The sequence below is a fragment of the Centroberyx affinis genome, unplaced genomic scaffold (genome assembly GCF_046629955.1).
Source record: "Centroberyx affinis isolate AG114_WGS23_722 - 3 ecotype Tasmania unplaced genomic scaffold, CSIRO-AGI_Caff_v1 ptg000139l_1, whole genome shotgun sequence".
Taxonomy (NCBI): Eukaryota; Metazoa; Chordata; class Actinopteri; order Beryciformes; family Berycidae; genus Centroberyx; species Centroberyx affinis.
In genome coordinates, this window is record NW_027278838.1 from 520575 (window position 1) to 546721 (window position 26147).

At 42.3% G+C, this 26147-nt stretch overlaps 1 protein-coding gene across 1 annotated transcript in view; it reads left to right on the forward strand.

The window, feature by feature from the left end:
- The first annotated feature begins 277 nt into the window (after positions 1-277).
- LOC139654008 (talin-2) overlaps positions 278-26147 on the forward strand; it is a 70108-nt gene continuing 44238 nt past the window's right edge. The window contains exons 1-20 of the mRNA XM_071531028.1: positions 278-413; positions 1295-1392; positions 2768-2897; positions 3474-3626; positions 5057-5199; positions 7997-8124; positions 8673-8736; positions 8863-8967; positions 12052-12207; positions 13638-13739; positions 14855-14931; positions 16649-16829; positions 17189-17302; positions 17526-17634; positions 18515-18723; positions 20331-20429; positions 21472-21639; positions 22830-22964; positions 23290-23449; positions 25956-26122. Of these exons, the coding sequence (XP_071387129.1) occupies positions 278-413; positions 1295-1392; positions 2768-2897; positions 3474-3626; positions 5057-5199; positions 7997-8124; positions 8673-8736; positions 8863-8967; positions 12052-12207; positions 13638-13739; positions 14855-14931; positions 16649-16829; positions 17189-17302; positions 17526-17634; positions 18515-18723; positions 20331-20429; positions 21472-21639; positions 22830-22964; positions 23290-23449; positions 25956-26122 (2634 nt within the window). The remainder of the gene's footprint in view (positions 414-1294; positions 1393-2767; positions 2898-3473; positions 3627-5056; positions 5200-7996; positions 8125-8672; positions 8737-8862; positions 8968-12051; positions 12208-13637; positions 13740-14854; positions 14932-16648; positions 16830-17188; positions 17303-17525; positions 17635-18514; positions 18724-20330; positions 20430-21471; positions 21640-22829; positions 22965-23289; positions 23450-25955; positions 26123-26147) is intronic.

The following is a 26147-nucleotide window of genomic DNA, read 5'->3' on the forward strand; positions in this document are numbered from 1 at the left end:
CACATACAAAGCGGTGCCAAAAACTGTTTGGGTTGTGTGTTTCCTGCTTCCCTATCAGATATCTCTCCTCCCTGTCATGCTCTCCAGTGGGGTAACCTTGGAAAGGTCACTCCTCACATCTCTCCTCCAACATCTGGCTCATTTATCACAGTCAATGGGTTTCATCACTTGTGCTCAAGTCTTGGAGGTGGTCGAGTAGTAAACTGAACCTCTCCCTCTCTGTCTTTCTCTCTCTGCCCAGGTGTAGCTGCACCCCCCACACACACCGCCCTCCAAGATGGTGGCGTTATCGCTGAAGATCTGCGTTCGCCAGTGCAACGTGGTGAAGACGATGCAGTTTGAGCCCTCCACGGCGGTCTACGATGCCTGCAGGATCATTAGAGAGAGGGTCCCCGAGGCTCAGACCGGACAGGGTGAGGACTATCAAATTACAATGTGTAGAAAGGACACTGTAGACGCCATGAGAAGAATACAATTACTAGGGATAGAGAGGGTACTGCAGGGTGAGAGCCATAGCATTACAAACGGATACAAAAGCACTCTGGATTGGACTTGCGTTCAGTTTATAGGCCGGATGCCTTTAGCTTGTGTTTACACTCACCTACTTGAGTAAAGTAACACTTTTCTACTCTTCAGGAATGTTCAAGGGCAACGTTTGAAATGTCAGTGGTTGTGTCAAAGATCAATTCAAAAATGTGTTAAAATTGAAATGGTCATGTGTAATAAGTGAATTAAAAAAATCATTTGTGTAGCTGGATCAAGAGCTCTTGAAGGCTGTGATAAGCTGAGGGTTTTTTTGGGGGGCGACATATTTCTCTCCAGCTCACAAAGCTAGTTTCCTTATTAAATGAGGAAAGGGAGTCCTAGAATCCCTTTATTCTACAGCTGGTTTGAGTGAACAAATTTTAAACATTGTAAAAATGCCACCAGTTTTCAAAAACACCAAATACTTTATCGAAATACTTTAAATATGTTATTCTTTATAACGTTTGATTCTGATATACATGACAGTTATGCAAAAATTGCTGATTTTGTGGGTGTGCTTCTGGCTTAGTGGTCTGCATGTGCCATGTAGATAGATGGATGGATAAATAGACAGATAATTCATTTATCCCAGAAGGGATTCTATTGTCACAGCTGAAGCAAACTTGGGATTCGATAAAAAGCACTATAATTAAAGCTTATAAAGGGCTAAAAACACTCTTTAAAAAACAGACATAATGTCTAATAAACAAAGAAATAAATTCCACAAAAATAGTCTCTGAATTGCTGCTTTATGTCCTTACTGTTACAGCTTCAGACTACGGTCTGTTTCTGTCTGATGAAGACCCCAGAAAAGGCATCTGGCTGGAGTCTGGTAGGACGCTGGACTACTACATGCTCCGCAACGGGGTAAATATGTCAACCTGCTTAACCCAGCTCTTCTACACACACACACTCACACACACAATTGGCTAAATATATCAGGCAGTCTAATGTAGCACACACACACACACACTTGGGTAAATATGTTAACCTATTTAACCAAACTCTCCTGAACACATGATGCAGCAAACTGATCCAGTCATTTAACCCAATTCTTACACACACACACACACACACACACACACACACACACATACACACACACACACCTCTAACTACAGGAGCTACTGTATGTGTGACTGTTACCATGGAGTTAGTGTTGTCTTGAGCAGCATATGGCAAAAGTTAAAGTGGGCACTTAAACAATAATGAAAGTACACATGCACACACAATACACAAACACACACACACACACACACACACACACACACACACACACACACACACACACACATACACACACACACACACACATACACACACATACACATACACACACACACCCCTAACCAAGGGAGCTATGTGTGACTGATACCATGGAGAGAGATGTGTGAATAACACTGACCTGGACATGCTCATTAGCAGCACATTTTGGAGTACAGTGTGTACATTTGAACGAACACACACACACACACATACACACGCTTGGACCTTCATAACTTGATGGATCAAATACACACACATTTTGCACATATGTCCAGTATTGTTGTTTGAGCAAGGTTGCATCCAGATGACGGCAGGCTGAGTGTCCAGCTCTACTATAGTATTATAATAATCTTTATTTGAATAGAACTTTGCAAATATACAGTTATAAAGTAAATTTAAAAAAAAAAGTGACGCAAAAGATAAAAAAAAATAACATAAAAATGGAGGTCAAGAACAATTAAGAAAAGAGCATTACATAAAAGTAAGTCCATAAAAGTGAGTTTTAAGAAGTGGCTTAGCCTTGGGCAGGTTGTTCCAAAGTCCCAGATCCTTCATGGCAAAAGCCCGATCAACTCTGATTTTCAATCTAGACGTCTCCCGCTCCCTCTGAGTACATTTGCGTCTCTCCATTTCCAGCTCTAAATATTTTCTCCTCCCCAAATCCACCAAAGGCAACCCAGGTAGAAGCATGACTGTGACCGATTATTCGGAGCCAAATCTCTCCTCCATTGTTGTGATTGGGAGGGAGCGGCGGGGTGATAGGCAGCCGTTAAATGGGGTTTTCTGGCCTCCATTCTCCCCTCTCTCCATGCGACCTGGATGCATTTGATCATCTCAATGGTTACTTTCTCTCTATCTTTCTCTCTCTCTTTCACTCTTAATCCATGCATTCCTTTCTCCCTCTCTTTTTTTTGTACTATCTGCCTTTCTCTCTGCATTTCTTCCATTTCCACCTTTGTCTTTGCCTGCTCTTCAGGACATCCTCGAATACAAGAAGAAGCAGAGGCCACAGAAGATCAAAATGCTGGATGGGGCTGTTAAAACCATCATGGTGGACGACTCCAAAACAGTGGGAGAGCTGCTTGTGACTATATGCAGTAGAATAGGTATACAGTGTCTTCTACTACACTTAGCCTTTATCTTTACCTTCGTTTACCAGAGTAAGGGGTCTCAACACAAATTAACCTTTCTTTAACCGTCACATTTTCAACTGCTGTTCTATATTGTTCATTAGAATAGTATGAGGAATAAGCCTAAATATTACCTTGGAGAAACGTTTTTCTCAGATCATTTCACAAGGAAAAACTTCTGGGTAAAAGCCAGTGTGTGGCTCCTTCTTGAACCATCTGGCAGTGAAAAGTTAAAGTTTCGTAGTTATCCTTGGTATACCTCTACAGGAAAAGGTGTTACAGTGCAGTTAAGATACCGGGGTTGGACTTCACATCTACAACATCAACTCTGTTTTTTGCACCAGTTGAGACTCCAAGGTTTCAGACGATATCAAATTGTCTAATGAGGATAATAAGGGGCTTCACCAAAGTGTTAATATAGAATATTATTTTCTTCAAAAATTCAAATAATTGGAGCAATTGCAGAACTTTTGGAATAGGGATTTCCCATCCAACATATTCTCGAAATATCCAACTCTGACGGAGATGATTTGGTTTTCCTTCCGATTCCAGGCATCACCAACTACGAGGAGTACTCTCTGATCCAGGAGGTGGTGGAGGAGAAGAAGGATGACGGGATGGGAACGCTGAAGAAAGACAGGACACTGCTGCGGGACGAGAGGAAGATGGAGAAGCTGAAAGCCAAACTGCACACGGACGACGACCGTGAGTTCAGGAAAAACCTCTAACCCAGGCCGAGACACTGGGAAGATGAATGGAATAGAATTGTATTTGTCCTGATGAGTTTAACTGACAGTGGTTTATTAAGCGTAATGCTGAAAAAACCTATTGGGGTGTCCTGGTGGATCAATGGCCTAAGATTTCACTTGTGATGCTTTGGGTATGAATCCAGCTCACAGTATTTATCTCATACTTTCTCCCTCTCCTCCCTCCAAGTCGCTGTGTACTCTGAGCAGCATAAATGCCATAAAATGATCTTAAAACATAAAAAGGGTATTTTCATGACGCCACTTTATGGCCCGTTTGTGGAGGCTGCCTGTGTTATCTACCATCTTTCATTGGCATTTGGGAATATTGTGTGTGGATCCCTTAACCTCAGGTCAAATGAGCCCTTTCCCTTCATGTCTCTCATCCCTTCCCCCTGTGCCGTATCCACCTTATTTACACTAGAGGAAAATGTGGCATTTCTCGAGCCTTGGAGCGAGATCACCTTGTAGTTTAACCAGGTAGAGTCTGGCCTTGAATTTAGCATGTCCTGGAACTGCTATTCTTAAAGCCAGGTTTTGTTTGTTTTGCTTTTTTTTTGCATGTTTTCCTTATTTAATATTGGTATGATTGGGAGAAAGTAAGGGGGGATGACATGCAACAAAAGTCCTTGGCCAGTTTTGAATATAGGAAGTTGCAGTAACATGGTGTGCACCTGAACCACCAGGACGCCCCAGATTCTGCTTGCTTACCTTTGCCTTAAAAAATCTTTTTTGTCTAGAGTTCACTTCAAAATGAGATGTGAGAGCAGTGTGTGAAGAAAAGATGAGGGGGAAAAAAACCAAAACGCATTTTCACCGGTGTAATCGGAGCCTTGGTCTGTCTTGGAGAGAGCAGACACTGACCCATCCATTATCACTGCGGACAGTTTTACTGGGGTGTTGACACCATTTCTAGTGTTCTCAGGGGAACTGAGAAAGCAGCATGCATTTTATTTACCGTGTTTTTATGAAATATCAGCACTGTTTCAATGCCTGAGTTCCACTCAGGTATAGAAACTAAGAGCATGCCAGCCTGAAGCAATGATTCTTTTCAGTCTGGGCTAGTGCATAGTTGTCTTCAACAGAAAGATGAATGAGGGCGAATGGAGATGGCATGGAGTTTTGATAGTCAGATAATCAGGCCAAGCTAATGCTCAAAATCCTCAAGTTCTGCTGTATCTATTTGTGACTGCAGATATCTGCTCTTCTCCTCCGGGACATGTACCCACACGGCTGCAGGGATTTCTTTTACATCTCAGGCACAATGTTTTTTTTAGTGGTTTCTTTGCTCTGTAGCCAAACAGATAGGATTTTTGTAAAATAACTGACTAACATCTGAAGTTAGGCGGGTTTTCTGTTTATACCTGTGGCTGTGTTTTGTGTTGTCAGTGAACTGGCTGGACCACAGCAGGACGTTCAGGGAGCAAGGGGTGGAAGAGAGCGAGACTCTGCTGCTCAGACGCAAGTTCTTCTATTCGGACCAGAACGTGGATTCCCGAGACCCGGTCCAGCTCAACCTGCTTTACGTACAGGTCTGACCTTCTCTACCGTGTTTCTTAACTCCCTCCATATGCTTTTGTGTGTCTGGAAGCTCCTCTTCATTCACTTTCTAGTAAAACAACAAATGAGTCTTGTAGCAACAGGTGGCCACTCCCAAAAACTGAGCCATTCTGGGCAGTTTTTTTGCACCCCAGGCCAAATCAAATATCATCATCATCATGTAAGAATAACAAGCATCAATACAAGCCAGAAAACATGCCATCCATCCATTCTCCCTCACATCTCAATTCGTTCCATTGTGCCCTAATGGGCGAAAAGCAATTACCAAAATGTGTAGTGATGGATGGCTTTTGGGTGGATTGAGAAATGTGTTGTTCTTCCTCATTTAGCAAGGCCAAAGCGTAGCACCAAGTAGTGCGCTCCAGCTCCCCACCCCCCCCCCACCCCACCCCACCCCACCCCACCCCACCCCCTCCCCCCTTTGTTTATTTCCTTTGTTTCTCTTGTTTGAAGGAGAGTAATTTTCGAGTAGGAAAGACAGAGAATGCTGTAGTGGGATTCGATCCTAAGTCAACAGGGACTCATGTGACTAAAGTCTGGTGACTTAACCACAACATCCTCCTCTGCACTGAAGTATTATTACCCAGGCATTGAAATCATGCTGGAGGAGTTCAGAATAAATGGAGCTGGAGCTGCTGTTAATGAGGTGACTCTCTGGACTAGTATTGGGTTCAGAGAGCTGTTGGTGCGAAAACACACACACACACACACGCATGCACGCTCACACACACACACACACACACACACACACACACACACAGGCGTCCCTGCTCATATAGAAGTTATGTTTTGTGGAAGGACAAACATAAATGCAGAAATTAACACGTATACTAATGGATGTGCAGCACACATCCGCAAACCCCCTACATACACACATACTCTTTCACACACACAGACACACACACACACAGCAGTGCTGCATGTCACTGATGGGCTTTCATCATCTCAGAAATTATTACGGCCCCAGGGCCTAGCTATTTCTGTGTGTGTGTGGGGGTGGGGGTGGGTGTGTAATGTTTGTCAGCCAGTATATGTGAACTCTCATTTACTTTACAATGATTTGTTATAGCATTGCCCTTTTAACATATGTGATGGAGTTATTCATTCATGCCATAGTCAGGTGACACTCAGTACATACCTGTTCCATCAATAGCCTTCTCTGTCACTGCCCCACCCTCTGATTGACAGATTAGCAAAAGCAGCAATGACAACGTGTGTGTGTGTGTGTGTGTGTGTGTGTGTGCGTGTGCGCGTGTGTGCGCGTGCATGAAAGAATGTGTTTGAAGAAGAGTAACTCACAGGAGTCGTCCCATCAGTGTGTGCACACAGTCAGACAGAAGTGCCCCATCCCCCTGTTCCTCTGACCTCTGCTGTAGTTCCTACAGCAGCACTTTTTACACACTTAGACAAAAACAGCACTTTTATTTAATTAGTTGGCCTGTAGGACTTAATAGGCTCCTTATGCCCTCTGCCAGTGTTTCTTCTGCGTTCCCTGAACAGTGGTGGGCCACCATAGCTAGGCAAATAAAAAAATGAAAACAATTACCACTTCAGCTGTTAGAGGTAAAAGTTAAAAAGGTAAATTTTGAATGAAAATGCTGTATGTACAATATGAAAATATAGCCCCACCCACCCTATGCAATATATGTGAATTTAAAGAAAATGAATAAGTTTCCAGCATATATACCTGTGCAGAATGTGAGTCCATAGAAGGTCATACACATGTACAGAAAGTGTCTAAGCATTCACACTGTACTGACTCGTATGCAGAGAACATACAGAAATATGTGCAGATCAGAAACTGTGCAAGTTCATGGATAGGTCAGTCCAGAGCATAACTAAATGTGAAAAGCCATCCAGCATATTTCGTAATTTGTATAGAGGGAGCCACTGCAACCGTCGTCCACGAGCTCACCACCATGTTTGCTCACAAATTGGATCATCACAAGTATCCAAATAAAAGTAACTGGACCAACACTGGCAGCAGAACAGGGAACGATGTAGAACCAAGACCAAAAACAAGACTGGACAGCAACATCTTGTATGCCTGGCTTTCTTGGTCAACGTCATGGGATTTATTTTTGTCCCATGGTCCCACTTGAGCTTTCTGGTTTTTATTTGATGCCTTAATCTGGAATGCTTGTGAATCTTGGTGCAAGAAAATGAACATAACAAACACAACGTACCCTTGTACACAGATTGTTATTAATACCAACTACAGTTTACAGTGCCTACATTGCACAGTACGCTCTTCTCAGCCAGCCACAAACGGGCCATATGACATAATTAAGAAAATTATGCAAAGATAAACGATTAAAGATGCACAGAGGCATTCATGAGAGAATTTGGGGCAGGTCTGTGGTTCTGGAGACGTCCCTTTCTTTTAAGAAGCCCTCTCATCACTGACTATTATGGGCGGGGGATGTCTGCACTAGACCTGATTGGGGGGTATCTTCTTCTTTTTGCCTTGATTGTGTCTGTGATAATTCCTCTACTTAATTCCTTCCTAGGTTAGATTAATATGTCTGCGCTTGGGGAAAGTGTCAAGTTCACTCCATTGAAGGTGGTGGTATTGAATAGCCTAAAGCCAGAGAACATTATTGGATAGAATCTCATTAGGCGGTCTTTCTTTAATAGCCTTGAACGGTGAATACCAATACTTGGCATCGTCCCGTACAACATTATCGGGAAAAGCTATCCTACGATTTTGGGCTGCATCAGTTCCTTTCCTCCCGTCCCGAATAATGAAGGTTTTCGTTTGTCTTTCAGGCTCGAGACGACATCCTGAACGGGTCTCACCCCGTATCGTTTGACAAGGCCTGCGAGTTCGGAGGCATTCAGGCCCAGATCCAGTTTGGACCGCACATAGAACATAAACACAAACCTGGATTCCTAGAGTAAGCGTTTATCCCACAAGGAGATTTCTCTGTGGTACAATATGGAAAGTTTCATTACATATGAGAAAAAAAAAAAACACTCACTCTCATAAAATGATTGTTGACATGGGAGCAAAGCATATTATGGGCTACTATTTTAGGTATGGGTCATCCTAAGATCTCAGGATATAATCTTTTATTTGTCAAGTATTGACTAATACATTTCAGGTGGCAATTTTTATCCAAAATGAATATGTAACATTATGAATGAAACCCTTCATATTTTGATGTTCTTCTCCCAAAGAATGTATTTTTGTTTCTAAATTCTTTGCCAAACTTTTAGTGCAGAAGCCATTTCAGACTGGATCAGACTTGGCAGAAGGAAGGAGCCTTCCTTGCATCAAAGTGCTGATGGAAATGATATTTGTATTCATGTTACAAATCCTGCTTTGGCAGCATGTGAAATTGATTTTTGTTTTGTTTGAGTTGTAAGGTTGTAATAGAAAAACAGAGACCTCATGGTTTTATGTATGAACTTTCAACCTCTACCTGCGTTTCATTTCTCATAGCCTGAAGGAGTTTCTACCTAAAGAATACATAAAGCAGAGAGGCTCCGAGAAGAAAATATTCCAGGTGTGGTCACCGTCTCCCCAATCTTTTTTGATAATGCATGTATTGCTTGTTCTTACGTTTATATCATGGAGTGCTAATGCATCATTTGTCCAAACAAGCTGAAGTATTTTATATTCCAACTTGCAGGAACACAAAAACTGTGGCGAGATGACGGAGATTGAAGCAAAAGTGAAATACGTCAAACTGGCAAGGTCTCTGCGGACATATGGAGTGTCCTTCTTCCTGGTCAAGGTACGTTGGAAAACAAACCTTATCAGTGTTTTTTTGTTTTTGTTTTACAAAAAGATGACATTGGTGTGCAGAACCAGTGAACCATCTTATTCAAAGAAAAGATGGTCCTCCCTCAAAAAAAGAAAATTCTTTAAATAATTGATTTAAGAAAATGACATTTTTTTTGTCATGAGCCTCTTTCTTTGGGCACGGTGTTACTGGTTAAGGAGTTTGGGGGCGCTACACGGCAAGTGGGGAAATTGTTCAGTTCCACCTGAACTTACAAGGCTTTTCATGTCACACAAAGCAGCAGCTGCCTGTTGGCCCCTTCTAATACAGCAGGAATTCCTTCCCCTCTTTGCTGGGCAGCAAGACTCATGAAAAGAATTCAAGTCCACCTGAGCTTTAGCTCTAAAGCCAACCAGATGTGAGGAAAATGTTCATCTGGTTTTGGCCACCCAAAAAAAACACAAGTGTGCACATTCATGCACCTGCGCAAGATGATAAAATTTCTCTCTTCCACAAATTCGTTGGCCTTAATTATTAAACATTCTTATTGCATAAATGTTGCTCTCCATGCAAGATTTTAATGACTGCACGTTAATTTTATTTCTTGGTAAAATGAGAATTTTGAGTTGATATTCCATTTTCTGTTAGATATCAATGGTGGACAATATATTTCCCAAATGAATGGATGCAAACAGATATCATTTTCAGTGTGTTTTACCATGGTCTTTGAAATTATTTTAGAATGATTTGAAAATAAAGACCATTTTCATTATGGGCAAGTGTCTTTAACGACATCATTATGTGGATGAAACTGAGATGAGGCTGTCAAATCCCACCTTTTTACTAGGAATTTTTGAACGGATTGTACCCATACTCTGTGAACTTTCTTCATTAAAATTGCCCTCTGCCAGCTATAAAAGGGTGTGTTGAATGTTTTACATCAAGGCACTCACGCTGCCACTGAGTAAAGTTGAAGCAATTATAAAGCCTTCTCTTATCACTTGCATAGGACAATAAACCTCTCAAAATGAATACTTCCACAAAGATTTATAAAACCATTTTCTGTCTACAGATGTAGGAACATGCAAACAGAAACGTATACGCAGAAAGAACCCATGGGGATTTCCCCCTCGTACTCTTACATCTCTCTCTCTCTCTCTCTCAAACACACATGCACATACACACACACACACACACCGCCTGCACCTTGTCTACTGGGAGTTCTGTGTGTTCCTGGAAGGAAACCAAATGTGTGCCTGTGCAGTGGAGTGTGGCACTAAGATTATTTCAGAGCAAGGGGGAGGAAGTGGAGCAGTGATGCGAGTGAGGGATGCTGGGAGTCTGTGCGAGGGCAAACCTGGGCTAGAGGAGTTACTGCCACCACATATCACTCCATTTGTTGTCTGTTAGTTAATATCAGTAACTATTTGCCGGTTTCCAGTTGTCGTCCCAAAGGAACTGCTGTGACTAGAGTGACAGAAAGCAATTTTTTTCCCATTCTACCCAAACATTAGGCCGTAGCCAACTTTGCTGCATCGACAAACTGCTTGCCCATTGTCACCTTAGCAGACTTCTCTCCGTTGCTCAGCTCTCATAGAAAATGAGATGATTTCTGGTAATTGCTTGAACAAGTTGCTTGTGCTGTGGTTAACAGTGCGTGGCTGTTTCTGACTCGCTGCCAGGCCGCTCCTGGCTTTTCATCAGTAGCTTTCACCACTAGAGGATGAGAGCAAAGACGAAGTCCCAAAAAAAAAACCTTATTAGATTGGAGCTCACCTCATCAAGTCTTCATTAAGCAGTAGCTTACACGTTCCAAAAATGTCTGTTTTATTTTGAGCAAATGAAATGCTGAACTTGGTTAACACTGCAGCCTGCCTCTTTGTGCCTGTTGCTTATCAATTCTAAACATCATGCACCTACATATTAAAACCTGCCCCACCTGTTGGGCCATCTTATCTGCTGTCCTTTGTCGTTCCTGTCATTCTTGACGGTGTAATCCAGCGGAGGAGAAATGTCTTTAAAAATAACCTTGGCAAAAAACGTGACCCACAGTCTCTAACCCACAACCCCCGGAGGCCCCACACACTCTCGGGCCCTTTTTTACACAGCTCACCTCTTTGCCCCCCACGTCACACCCCGCCATCTTCCATCCATCTGCTCATACACTGCACCCCCTGATCCGAAGGAATGGGCTAAGGAGGAGGAAAGAATTCAGGAAGGAGTGGGATGAGGGGGGAGTGAGAGATAAGAGTGTGGAGAGAGACGTGGATGTGGGCGGGGTCACGAGGATAAAGGGTTTAGTCGAGGAAAAGGTTTGCTCTTTTCTTGAAGGAAGGAAAGAAAGGTGGGGAGAGAGCAGGAGAGGATGAAACCTTCTCCTTCTCTTCCTCCCTCCACTCCCCACCGTCAGCTCAGAATGTGTATGTGTATGACATTAGGGAGGAGAGTTGTTGACAGGATAGAGGATAAAGAAATGAATAAAAGACAGAACTTTTTCAGCATTAGTGGTGAAAAGTTTGCTGTTTTCCACTTGGTTAGGCAGATTAAGACCAATCTCAGCAGTTCATCATAAAGACAAAATGTAATAATGAGGTTCACACTGTTAGACTTAACATTTATTCTTCTAAGTATTTGTTGCTTTTGTTGTTAGTCTGTCCTGTTCTCTAACCGCCTGATATTGTAATGTATTACCTTCAGCAGGAATGGGAATGTGCAAATAAAAGAAAATCAACACAGACAATATGGTGGGCCATAAAAACAAAAGAACCATGAAGAATGGTTTGTTTGCATCATGGTTTTTGTGTCCTTTTATCTCTAAATAGTCAGCTATCAGGAAAAAAAAACGATCATATGTTATCTGTGGTTTAGCTTGATCCAACAAAGGTTGTAAAACATTTTCTAATAATGGGAGATTTTTTGTTTAAATATGATGTCAGTTATAGAAGGAAAAGGGAAAAATTTGGGGATACAGAGATTTTGGGGTCACTGATGACCAATGGTCCAGTTTTCTTCAGCTTTTATGCTTGTCATGATGCTGTGTTTTTGTCAGGCCTCTCTTGAAAAACAGACTCATAATCAATAATGTTTGTTTTGCAGGAGAAGATGAAGAGCAAGAATAAGCTGGTGCCCCGGCTCCTGGGGATAACCAAAGAGTCCGTGATGAGAGTGGACGAGAAGACCAAAGACGTGGTTCAGGAGTGGCCGCTCACCACTGTGAAGAGGTGGGCAGCGTCGCCCAAGAGCTTCACTCTGGTAAGCCGCTCACGCTCAAACAGGGACAACAAACAAATGATTTAATGAGAAATTTTGCAAGACTTGGCAGTTACACACACAGAAGATCCAGCCTTGCACTTGGAATCCAGGGAAGCTGTCAAAATTCGTTTGCACTTGGAAAATCATGGCTTTCATTGTTTCTAATAATCATCAGCTGATATATACATATACTGTATATTTCTCTCTCTCTCTCTCTCTCTCTCTCTCTCTCTCTCTCTCTCTCTCTCTCTCTCTCTCTCTCTCTCTCTCTCTCTCTCTCTCTCTCTCTCTCTCTCTCTCTCTCTCCCATTCATTCCCTTGTGCACTTCAGTTATTGAACAGACTCCTTTGTCTTCCCTGTCAATATCCCTCCTTTGTGTCAGCACCCAGAGTCAACGAGCAACATGGATTTAATCTACCAGATCTGGTAGACACGCTGTCTCTACCAGCCCTCTATTGAATTACCCCTCCCTCTCTTTCTTGCTGTTAATTCAGCAGAAGGCTTTGAAGTTCAGGCTGTGCCTTTTTGTGACACCCGATTTTCGAAATGGATTCAAAAGCTTGATTTGTAGTTCAGACGTCGAAGCAATCACGTATATTTTCGCGGGCAGCAGTTTTCATCCGTGGTGACTTGGCTGCTGGCCGGGGGTGATTCATTTCATATTTGAAGCGTGCCAGCGTTAGACTTGCCAGCCCTCCTGATTTTCCCGGGAGACTCCTGATTATTATGCCTCTCTCCCAGTGTTCTCCCATGGTATCACATCTCCCAGTTTTCTCCCATATTGTGATCAAATTTCAAAACCTTTTAATTTACTATGCATGTTAAAAATAGTAACACATACAATTCTAGGCCCTATACTGTCACTGCTGATTTGAATTTTTTTTTTCATAGTACAGTTTCTGTACTATATTTTCATTGTTATTTTATACATAAAAAGTCACCAGAATGTAGGAAATAAGGTCTCTGAATCTTAAAATGTTGTGGGGGACAACTCCCACACCTCCCACTTTGGTTTTGAAAATCTTCCTATTTCTGTTATCTCAAGGTTGGCAAGTATGCACAGACCTCTCTCTCTTTCCCTCCCCATTCTTCCTGAAGTGAAACATATGCACACATATACAAGAGTATGGTGGGGGAAACATGGTAGTGTTCTGTGTATTAAAAAAAAAAAAAAAAAAAAAGTCTAAAATCTGCCTCAGGCTGGTTATTAGATTAATCTGACGCTCTGTATGTTGCGGAAGTTTGACGTCACCCAACCCAATGTCTACTGTCCTTCTGAAACTAGCAGGCTCCATAGATTCATATTAATCCCTACAGTAAATCCTCTGCCTGTATCCAGAGCAGGCACTGCAGTGGTTGCCTCATAGTCCAGTATGAAATGCATTATGATGATGGGACTGTGTGTGTGTGTGTGTGTGTGTGTGTGTAGGACTTTGGAGAGTACCAAGAGAGCTACTACTCGGTGCAGACCACTGAAGGGGAACAGATCTCGCAGCTCATCGCCGGTTACATCGACATCATCCTCAAAAAGGTGAGACATTTTCCTCAGGCGAAGCAGATCAATCATAATGATTCGATATCCTCCTGTGGCAGATAAGTGTAAACCTGAACCTGAACTTGGTGCTGATGTTGGATATAGCTGCTGTATTATAGAACTGCAATCAGATACAAAGAAGCACGGCACAACTAGGGACAGGTGGGACAGGTAACCATGTTGCCAGACAGGTTAGACTGTGCAGTGTGTTGTGCCGTATTACACACACTCACAGACACACACACACGCACACACGGTATACTTAGATATAGTACCATTGTATATCAATATCAGTAAGGTTTGTTTGTAAATGTGCTAGTTCTTTTAAGGTGTGTTAAAAAGAATACAGAGATTGTTCACATGGTCTCAATTTCACATGGGAATTTGTTGCTCATTCATTTAATGTTGAATAAAAAATCATATGAAGTCATATGAATAACAATGAGTCACAAAAAATACCAATTTTAAGTGGTCACTTGATAAAACATTGATATACTTTGCGACTTTGCTGATTTGCTCAGAACATCAGCTAATTTTAAAAATGAAATATAAACAGATAACAATAATAGTTGATAACATTTTACAATGGCCTTATTCCAGTGTATTAACCTGTGTATTAACCTATGGAAAAGTATTGTAAGTACACAATATTACTGTGTGACTTCATTTAAAATCGTGTAAAACCACTGTTTTAATGAAGCCATTTGAATGGTGTGTTACATTTTTGTAAGTACATTATGTATTGGGGAAAATTTCATCAAGTACCTACACAGTAATATTATGCACCACTCTACAATGGCCATATTCCAGTGTATTAACCTATGCAATAGTATAGTAAAGTGTGATATTCATACTCCGTATTCCTTCTTCCTGCCAAATATGTGATGCGGATGCCACAAGCACCAAGTGGAGGGCTTGTGCCTGTGAAGTGGGACAGTATAGGCAGGATGGTTAAGTAGAACAGAGGGTTGTCTTGTGTGTGACTTACTGAATCCCCAGCCAGCCCGTTTGACAGTTGCATCGTTCAGAAGATAGCATCAGGGGAGCTGCTCTAAAATCACTGTGGGTTCCTTTGAAACTAATCTTTGGTGTATTTTTTTTCCTTCCTGCAGAAGCAAAGCAAGGACCGTTTTGGACTAGAGGGTGATGAGGAGTCGACCATGCTAGAGGAATCCGTATCCCCTAAAAAGTATGTAAACTACCAGATTGTAATCAACCAAATTGTATCTTTCATTTGAGAAACCAAACCAAAGGAAGAGCTCCTAAGAATCACTGCTGGAGATAATTCCCAACTTTCTATAAGCATCTTCAAAACAAAAAAAGCAACTTGAAATGTTCTAGAAAAATAATATTCTTTTTCACAAGCAAGGTAATAGGATAGATTTCATTGGAAAGTAACTTCTATAGAGTAATCCTTACAGTAAATCCCCTGGATGTTCCCTGGTCAATCACTGCAGTGCTTCTTTGCCTTATAGTTCAGTAAGAACCGTGGTGTAATGATGGTTTGGCTGCTAGCATGATAGCAGAGCACAATATTCATTGCATATTATTCCCGCGAAACACAATATCAGACCAGGTCCTTTTTCAATTTCCTTCTGTGTATTACCCTCCACCACAGCTCACAGTATATATATATGTCTTCCAAGACTTCATCTCGCCACATAAACACTTTCTTAGCTGGACTCTATCCAGAAAGATAATCATTATTTGAGGAAATTTCTCTGCACCGGACAAGCAAAAAGCATCTGAACATTTCCTGATTAGATGTGTATTAGTTCATTTATCCGCGCTGGCCTCTCAATGCATAACAGAATCCCTTTTTCCTGTCTAGCCTCAATTGATATTGCTTTCCCGGTTCCGACCGAGGGAGTATTGGCTACGGTCTTCATTGTTTTTTTCCCTTTTATCTGGGCTAGTGCGCAGGGCCCAAGGCAAAAGTCTTTAATACTACAAACACACAGGAAACCAAAATCTGGAAGGCCTTGTCTGAGGAATAACAAAACAAGGATTTTTTTCCTGGAAATACACAATGAGAGAGCCTTGTGGTCTCATTCTGCTTTGTGTTAGTGTCCCGTTGTCACAAATGCACACACCCGCACTGCCTAATTCAAGCTCTCTCATGTACACACACACACACACACACACAAACACACTCACAAGCACCAGAGATGTGATCTTTATTTTTTGTTGATCTTTGTCTTGTTTGCCTTGCCTTGCCTTTTTTCCTAAGGTGCTTTTTTCCTTCTTGTGTTTCTGATCACATCTCTCTCTCTCTCTCTCTCTCTCTCGCCCTTAATTTTGGTTTACCTGAACGGTGAAGCAATGATTACACTGAGTTTGTACCACTTACCTACTTAATGAATTTAATGTTGATTATTACCTTTCCTGAATTGCATCGCTGAAATTCAAGGAAATGATAAGCTTAGTGTCTGTGCTGTGTGTGCACGTCTTATACCATCTATTGCCATCTGTATCTCTCTTTCACTTTGTGTGTTTGTCACCGTGTCAGCGCGTCTCTGGCTTGCTTTGAGTTTAGCGTTGATAATGCAACTATAGCAATGCTGTCAACAAAGCAAACATGAACTGACAATTGCTTTTTATGAGTCTGTCCTCACAGCTTACTGAGCTGAAAACCTCAAACATGCACCATTTCTAAAATGACAATGTGATTTGATCGTACAGTACAGTAAATGAATCAAACTCGCCAGATTAATTTATTCTCTCAGAGACGAGTTCAGAATTGTTTTCATGCTGTGCGCACCAGGCTACGTAATGTGAAAGAAAGGATATTGCAACAACCTGCTCCTAGGTGGTTCAAAGACAAACGTTTACTCCTGAAGTGTGTATTTGATGATTTTAAGATACTAAAACTGCATGAACTGTCTGTCTGCTGTGCCTGCGTCCAGGTCCACCATCCTGCAGCAGCAGTTTAACCGGGTGGGTCGGGTGGAGCACGGCTCTGTGGCGCTGCCAGGGGTGATCCGCTCCGGCTCCATTGGCACAGAGTCGCTCAGCGTGGGCACCATGCCATCTGCTCAGCAGCAGATCACTATGGGACAGATGCACCGTGGACATATGCCACCACTGGTCAGTATAGCAGTATGGCTCTCAGTATAGTGTCTGTTTAATGTTTCATGCACATACCTCTCATTCAGTGTACAAATGGGGATTCGTCCTAGTAAGAAAAACATTTGTGTCTTACTTGGAGGTGGTTATATAGGACAGTAGTATCCTCATTCTCCCATATGTTGCCTTTTTTTCACTTTGTGGTTGGTGGCTCTACATGCTAACAATTAGCTTCACTGCATTATTTACATTTACAAGAATCTCCTCCAAGCTAGGTTTCTGGAAGAAATAATCCACTAAAGGGACTCAAAGAAGACTGCAGACTGCAAAGTAAAGTGAACCTAAATTGATGTTTTGTTTATTCTTTGCTGTATGTCCAGAGTTCGGCACAGCAGGCTCTGATGGGAACCATCAACACCAGCATGCAAGCTGTGCAGCAGGCCCAGGTTGACCTGGGGGAGGTTGACAACCTGCCGCCGCTGGGACAGGACATGGTACAGTACAGTGCACATGCAAGGGTACACATGTGTACATATACATAGTCTAACCCATCCAGTTATAACAGCCAAAAAACAAAAAGCATACTGATGCCTCTTCCTGTGCACCGTGATAACTAATGGTGTTATCTGAAACTGACAGCTAACAGTGTTAGGTGATGCATTTTATGTGTGCAAAGTGATGACTGAAGGTGTTATCTGCTTCTGTCTCTGTGCCTAGGCATCCAAGGTGTGGATCCAGAACAAGGTGGATGAGTCAAAACATGAGATCCACTCCCAGGTCGATGCCATCACTGCAGGAACGGCTTCTGTCGTCAACCTCACAGCTGGTCAGTGTGCCTGGCACAGCTCAGCAGAATGTGACACGACCATTGTGTTTTTGTTTGTTTTTTTAGGGCATGACTCGGTAAACTATATTACACCACTGGCTCACACTTGCATCTGCAAATAAAATCATGTAACTCATATTTGATAGCAGAGCAAGGCTACAGTATACAATGGCAATGGCATTTTGGCAGGACTATTTATGAAGCCAGTGAAAGTCTTAAAACTTGTGCCCAAAATGTAATGAGTAAATTTTAGGGGTGTCATTGTCTGCAGAGGTAACATTAACTGGCCAATTACTGACTTTAAGCAGAGCTCTGCCATTGATCTGGTATTCATTAACATCACTGTAGATCCTATTTAAAGTCTAATATCTGACTGTTATCCTGCTGTGGTTTGCTGAACTTTGGGCAATGCTGGCATCCACTGGCTCAGTGTCACTCTGAGTCGTTCCAACTTAAAATCACTTATCAGCCAACTAGTTGGTTTTGCAGCCTGCTATCTATGCCTTTTGACCAATAAAGATTTGACCTTTTTTTTCTTAACCTTATTCCCCTCAGAGGACTTTCTGCCTATTAGCCAATGTTTAAATGGACTGATGGGTTTACTCTGGGTTTCTAATGGTATCTAGCGGCAAATGTTTGTTGGTTGAATGGGTCGTCCATATATGTAGGTCAGTGAGTCTTGAGGAGACTCACCGGAGAGCACAACATTCATTAGACTTCATATCAACTTGCTTTCTCTAGTTTTCTTTTATATGTATGATTTTGTCAGCATTTCTCTGACTTTGGCTTTTGATTTTCTTTTTCTTTTTTCAGTGTTTTCCTTTCTCTCTCTCATGGCACTTCTCACTCTGTCTTTCCCCCCCTTGCACTCTCCCAACAGGCGATCCAACGGACACCGACTACACAGCAGTGGGCTGCGCTATCACCACCATCTCCTCCAACCTGACGGAGATGTCGAAGGGCGTGAAGCTGTTGGCTGCGCTGATGGAGGACGAGGTGGGCGGAGGTAACGACCTGATGAGGGCCGCCAGGACGCTGGCAGGGGCGGTGTCTGACCTGCTGAAGGCAGTGGAGCCCGCCTCCGGAGAGGTGAGCAAACAAACCTCAAGTTCAAGCTCAATCTCAAAACTGTGTCAAATTCAGCTCCTTACCAGGTCTACAGTACATGGGCAACCTGGGTATTTCTCAGTCTATGTTAATTGCTGTTAGTGTTACAACATTGTTAATTCTTTCCATTTTCCCTACTTCTGTGTCTGTATATATCTGACATGTTGAAGGCAGTGGAGCTCAACATGGCTCAATATAATGAGATCCAACACTGGGAAGGAAGCGCAGAAGAGATGATGGTGGATGTTTATGTAGAAATTGAAATGTGAAAGGAAGTATTGCATGACAAAAAAAATCTTTGTATAGAACCCACATGCATATGGCATATAAAACCACAAGCTGATATTTTTTATTTTTTTGTGAAGGTAGACTGTTGAGAGAGACAGGAAATAGAGAACAATGTGTAAAAGTGTAGCTGATCTGAAGTGAGTCTGGATTTGAACCCATGCAGCATGCAAGTGGTATTGCCAGAACAATACAACACACAGATCTATAGATTGATTTACAGTACATGTCAGAAATTCACTGGGTGCTGATTATAATTCCCCACCTTTTTATTGAATTTAGAGGGAGAAGGGACATTTTAGTTGCAAATGCAAACTTGGCAGTGCAGCTCAACCCTCATGAGGCAAGATAATCTAAGTGTTTCTTAATAACGTGGCGTCTCTCCTGGTCCTCCAAACTGGGCCTAATTCTATTAATATCCTCTGTTGTTTGCCAGCTCCAGCTAACTACACTGTCCTGGCTGGACTGAACAGCTGACTGGCAGTCGTGTTGTTTGCTTTGTGTCTTTATGGCAACAGAGCTAGCTATAAAAAAAAAAAAAAGAATACAGGGCAGGTCACTTGTGAATCACACCTGTCCTAATGAATAATGGAGCCTGAGCATCCACTTGCATTGCTGGATCGTAATGTTCCCAACACGGTCCTTTGGGAGTTTGGTGTTGGTTCCTCTGTTTACTCGGGGAGCCCTTTTGTTCAGCTGTGGAAGAATCATTCAGAGGTTGATGTAGTGTATAGCGCTCAGTCAGTAAGCTGCATAATGTACCAGCTTCTCAAGCCCAGGGTTGTGGACCTATGCCGGTCCTTGGGATGATACCAAGTGGTCCATAGGCTAGTTACACGAAAACCAACTCACAATAAGGTGGCCTCTTTTTAGTGTTAATTGTAATATAAATAGATGTTTATTTTAATAGTGTCTGAGGGTAGCAGTATGATGCCTAGCTCTCTAGTCTTGAAATTGCCTACATGCCCAGCAATGTATATTAGACTGATTAGACTGATAGATGGATATATTTTAAATGCCCAGAGAAAGAGTGTACTTGTAAACCCTCTACCACACAACTAAGTGTTAGCACCATCACCACAGTTATGAGTCCTATATAACACTGTGCTTGTATGATAATGCCTCTTTTCTTTTAGTTATACAATAAAAAGACATTAAAGTCAGTGAGGCTATTTGAGATGCAACGTATAGCATGGTAAAACCCTGGGTTGGTTAAGACACCATGTCAAAATACAAGATGATGCACATGCAAGGCAGGTTATCTATCTCTCTTTTCTTGTGTGTTTGTGTCGGCGGCCCTGCAGCCCAGACAGACTGTGCTGACGGCAGCAGGCAGCATCGGTCAGGCCAGCGGAGACCTCCTGCGCCAGATCGGAGAGAGCGAGACAGACGAGAGGTTCCAGGTAACGCTGCACCCCCCCCCCCCCCTCCCATTTATCATCATCACCGCCCTTAATGCAATATTCCCAGGGAACTAGATCTCCAGCAAATGCCACTGAGCTAATCAAAAGCTCATTGTGACAAGCCAATGGAAGACTGTAGGGATGTTTTCGAAGAACTTTTTTTCATCATTTAACCAGATCTTTTTTTTGTTTTGTTTTGAGTTGAATGCAATAATGTTCTAGCTTTCATATTTGTTATCAGGAGATTTGGCTAAATTATGATTCGATGATGATGTTGTTGTAACAGACTGTGACACACACTGTTTACACAGAGATCAAACCAATTCAATTCAAGCTTTCTTCGGCCTGCCAGCCACAACACACTAGAATGTATTACAGTAAATCAGTCATGTCGATAATGAGCTAGATGTGCAGTACATAGATGCGTTGATGAATAAAATCAGACTGTTGATTCTGCTCTTTCTTAAGTGTAGCAGGTTGGTAAAGATATTTTTAAGATGAACGTGCAATGTGGGGACAGCACTTGCTATTCCTGCTCATGATGAGACGACACATGACTTAAATGTCAGATTTCTGTGAAATTTATCTCACATCCCAGTCGGCTCCATCTCAGCTCAGTTACAAAATGCAAATGTAACCCTTAGTTCCGTTATACATTCCCCAATCCATTTGCATTGCCACAAGGTATCACCAAATACAGCAGCAGACAGCAGACACAATCCTATAACAATTGCACTGAGCTCCCTTACTTCATTTAGCCCATGCACAATAAACAGCCTTTAGTGATAGTGAATGTTTTACTTCAGTGCACCTGCAGCAATACTATTACCATCCAAACAGCACAATAATTTTTTATTCTGCCCTCTTGTGCCACTTATGAGCTGTTTATGAGGATGGGATGGAAACAAGTTGACATACATGATGTGCATGTTTTGATAGACAGTGTTGTGATGAGCTGTGCTGAGGATAGACCATGCAGATAGATCATTTTGTTAATGAGGTGGATTATGTGATTCTATCCTCTTTGCCCCCTGTTGTCCAGGACGTGTTGATGAATCTGGCCAAAGCAGTGGCCAACGCGGCAGCCATGTTGGTGCTGAAGGCCAAGAACGTGGCCCAGGTGGCTGAGGACACCGTGCTTCAGAACCGGGTCATCGCTGCTGCCACCCAGTGCGCCCTGTCCACCTCCCAGCTGGTGGCATGTGCCAAGGTACAAGAATATGGCTATAGGACATTCACATCATGTGGATCAACCAAAATTATCATGATTGCTTTCTGCATAGCTGTGCATGTTGTGCATGCAGCAGGAAACACGAGGCTCATTTCAATAAAGGTTCACTATACACAGCAACACAAATGTTAACTTGTTTAATTATCCAGTGTTGCAAGTGCAAGTAAGATGGCAGTGAACATGTTTCACATTCAGCGTGTGAGAACTGACGAGATGTAATGTTGAACAGGTCGGCCTCTTGTGTGACCTTTGGTGAATTGTGCGGATATGATACAAATATATGGAAATGACACCCTGGTTTTCTTTGCTAATAGAGTAAAACCATTTCAAAGTAGCTAAACATGCTACTTTTTAACCATTTGTTAGTTATGTCAGATCTGTTTGAGTGTTTGAATATTATACACATCAAGGTATTTTTTTTTTATAGTCTCAGACTTGTCTACTGGTATAGAAATGTATTCATGATGAGTGTTTTGGGGGTTAAAATGTGTTAAATACCCTGCGCCCTCATCATATTTGCACATCTTTAATTGAGCAGCCCACATGCATCTCATTAGGTTAAATGCCCTCCTGGCTACCAATCTAAATAGTTGCACTTACTAAGCACTTCCTCACCTCTGTCTGCATTGCAGTGTGACGAGAACCATCTGCTAAATCCCTTTCAAGAATTCTCGCTTTCTCTCTTCTTTCGCTCGTTATGTCTGAAATGTGATTTACGTGATTTTACGATCAACAGAGTGGTGTTTATACCGATTTTTTTTAAAATTTCGTGTTGAGGTTTGAGTCAGGTTGTGGAAGTAAATAACTTAATGAACTGACACGGGATCTACACGCTAGAATGCAGTTGTTGCTGTCAGCGTCTATTGCATTCCAAGTTCAATCCCCAAAACTTTATTTCTGTTTCTTTTACTAAATGTTTGAAAAACAGTAGACAGTGGGAAAAAATCTGGTCCAAAGGCTGGGCCTTCCCATAAGTGATTAATTTCTACCATGTGATGCAGTCACTGTCTCTCTGTCTTTCTTCCTCTCTCTCAAACTCTGGAGACACTCTGGAGATGAACTTGAACTTAATCCCGTTTCTGTCTCTCTCCATCCTGTATTAATTTCTCTCCCGTTCCCTGTCATTGTGTCTCACCCGCCTCTCTCCATGCCCTCCTGTCTTCCTCTAGGTGGTGAGTCCCACCATCAGCTCCCCGGTTTGCCAGGAGCAGTTAATCGAGGCTGGGAAACTGGTGGATCGCTCGGTGGAGAGCTGTGTCCAGGCATGCCTCTCGGCCACAGAGGACGGCGAGCTCCTCAAACAGGTCAGTTCTCAAACCCCCGAGCAGAGGGAAAATGGGTTTTATTTTTGTGTTTTTCGTGACTCTATCTAGCAAAGACCTGTCTTGATTGCTCTGGAGACCAAGGGTGCCCTTTATTTTTTTCTTTCTTTGGCTCAGAAAATGACAAGTCACGACCCAACAGTACTGTGTGGTTTAGTTTCTCAAGCAGGAGCAGTTTTAACACCAAGGGCACCAAAAAAAAAGACAGGGTTTTTTGTGTATTTTTGTTGTACGAATCAGTAAGTAGGAACAGTCTGACGTCCCGAAGTCCGTCTCTAACACTGATGTACATGTCATGTCTTTGAAGGTGAGCGCAGCAGCCAGTGTGGTGAGCCAGGCTCTGGGCGATCTCCTGCAACATGTCAGACAGTACACCTCCCGGGGAGAGCCCATCGGGCGCTACGACCAGGCCACAGACACCATCATGACGGTCACTGAGAGCATCTTCAGCTCTATGGGAGACGCAGGTGAGTGAGGAAGGGGCCTAGTGGCATTGGTTGGCTTATAGAGGAAAGACCCTCAAAAACATTATCATCATAACATTAACATCAGAAGCTAAGTAGACTTCCAGCGTCCTATCTGTTTTTCATGTGCTAAAATAAATCAATTTGTTTCAGATTAAGTAACCACATACACTCATTATGTTAAACATGTAAATTAATTGGCCTCTAATTGAAAATTAACTTCTGAATTGAAAGCAGTCATAGTTTTCATATTCACAGCAAATCCAACAATCCAACTACCTTTCAGTCAGAATATAAACAGAGATTGAAACAGTCCCTACATAATAATTTCTAGGGAAAAAAATGCCAAAAAACTACAAAGGATAAACACAAGGGGTCGATTCACATGACTAATTTTGTTTAGGGTGATGTAAGCAGTCTGAAACGGTTATATTGTTGGTACTTAGGTCCAGTCAAAAAAATACGTAACCTGCACATGTCTGACCTGACCAAGATTTGAGCAGAACTTGGCCAAGACTCCACCTGAACCTAGCCAACCCTGTCTCATTACTCCTATAAACCGACCCAAACCCAACCTGGAGATTTCCACACAGATTTGGCATAATTGCGGGTCTTACTGTCATGCAATGAAGTTAAATCTGAAATTTGGCCCAAATTTGACCTGCTTGACTCATACATCTTAAAGATTGATTTGAAATTGGCCGAACCAGGGGCAAAACAATAGAACCTGTTAATTTGGGGTGACGCAGAGAGAGAAGGAGAGCTCAGAAAAGTTTAATCTAAAAATGTGAAAGTTTGCTTCCTGTGGGTAGAGGCGGTCCTAAAGTTCACGGTCTCTGACTCGATGTCTGTATCAGCTCCCTTCAACCCGTCTACTCTTCAGAGAGACTGGTGTGATGGCTGGGTTGAATGGATTGCTGTCAGCGTTGGCGAAACCACAGAGAAAAGCTGACAGTGATGTTAACAAGTCTGACAGCACAGAAGGATGAAGAGAGAGGGATGTGGAGAGAATGTCCTGGCCCAGCGGTCTGAAGTTTAGCCGTATTGATTGGCTTGATAGACAAGTTGAATTGCTGTTTTCACTGAGGCTCGAATACACGCAGCCAGTTGGAGAATACTGGCTTTGAACCGGTGTCAAATATGTGGGGCTGGTTATGTCACACCTGGCAGCCGGGTACAAAAATGAAGTGGGGGGGGGGGAAAGAACGAATCCTTCTGTAGTTGAGTGTTGGCAGATCAGCTGGTACATTCACATGAATTATAGAGGCTTACTGCCAGATACTTTTTGCTGTATGCCAAGTCTGCTTTGACAAAGAGAATATAGGCACAAATCCTCTTTCATCCCTATTTTCTTACCTCATTATTGTGATTCAAAGAATATTTTCAGAGGGAATAGCAAATTCTAATTCTGCACTAGAGCTGGTGGATCGGTCAACTGCAATTGGTTTCCCCCTCATCTTCACAACTTGATCTTCAGATCTTGACCAACCAATCACCAAGGGGCGTAATGATTATCCGATTTGAATTGGGGAGACATCACTCTGGTACGTCAGTGCCAAGACACAGCTCAATTCAAACGAGTTAAAGCCGTTTGTTTCTTTTGCATCTTTCTTTCTCCCTCCACTCTGCCAGTTATGTTATACAGGTGCATTGCCTGTATTTAATGCTAATGACATTATCATGCTAACATTGAAATTTCTGTTTCATAGGCGGATAATACTGATTACCACATGATTTTTTTCCCCCAACCAAAGTCAAAATAACAAGTGAACTCTGCATCTCTCTTCATGACACTGCATCAAATCATATCAAATCAAAAATGAATGCAGTCATATTGACCTGCTCTTGTATTGCATCACTAGCTCTGTACCAAGATTCATGTCAAATTGGGAGGAGAGATTCACATCCTATAATCACCCACTGTGCAAAACATGACTGCAAAGGCAATCAAATTCTTGCCAACTTGCACACACAATAACACCCATCAAGCAAATCGTTTTGAACATTGTTCTACATTGTAAGTGGTTAAAGAAATGTAGATGGAGATTTTTTTTTTTTTTTTTTTTTTTTTTAAGCTTTTATTCCAAATTATTCCATGGAAATAACCCCTACTAGATTTTTGCCCTTGGTGGCAAAGTGATAAAATTGGATAATTAAAGAGTAACTAAACTCCAAACCCAAATCTGTGTAAAGTCTGACATCCAACGGTAAAAAACCATCGCTGCTGGGTGATGTCACCATCTGCTCTACTATATAAAAGGTAGCAAAGATCAGCCAATAGCAGATGGCAATTTCAGTAACTTGGTTTATACCAATAGATGTCAGGTTTAGGGTTTGGGTTATTCTTTAAGTTAAAAGATAATGTGAGAAATTCTGGCTACACAAGACAATAATCTATGGCCATTCTGCTTGTGTTTCACTTTGACCCTCTGCCTCACATACTCACAATCTCTCTCATTACTCATTCACTAACTCATTTGCTAACAATTTAATCCCCCCCCCCTCCCAGGAGAGATGGTTCGTCAGGCGCGGGTGCTGGCCCAGGCCACCTCAGACCTGGTTAACGCCATGAGGTCTGACGCCGAGGCAGAGGTCGACGTCGACAACTCTAAGAAGCTGCTGGCTGCTGCCAAACTGCTCGCCGACGCCACCGCTAGGATGGTGGAGGCCGCAAAGGTAAGTAGGGTGTGAGTTTTAGTTT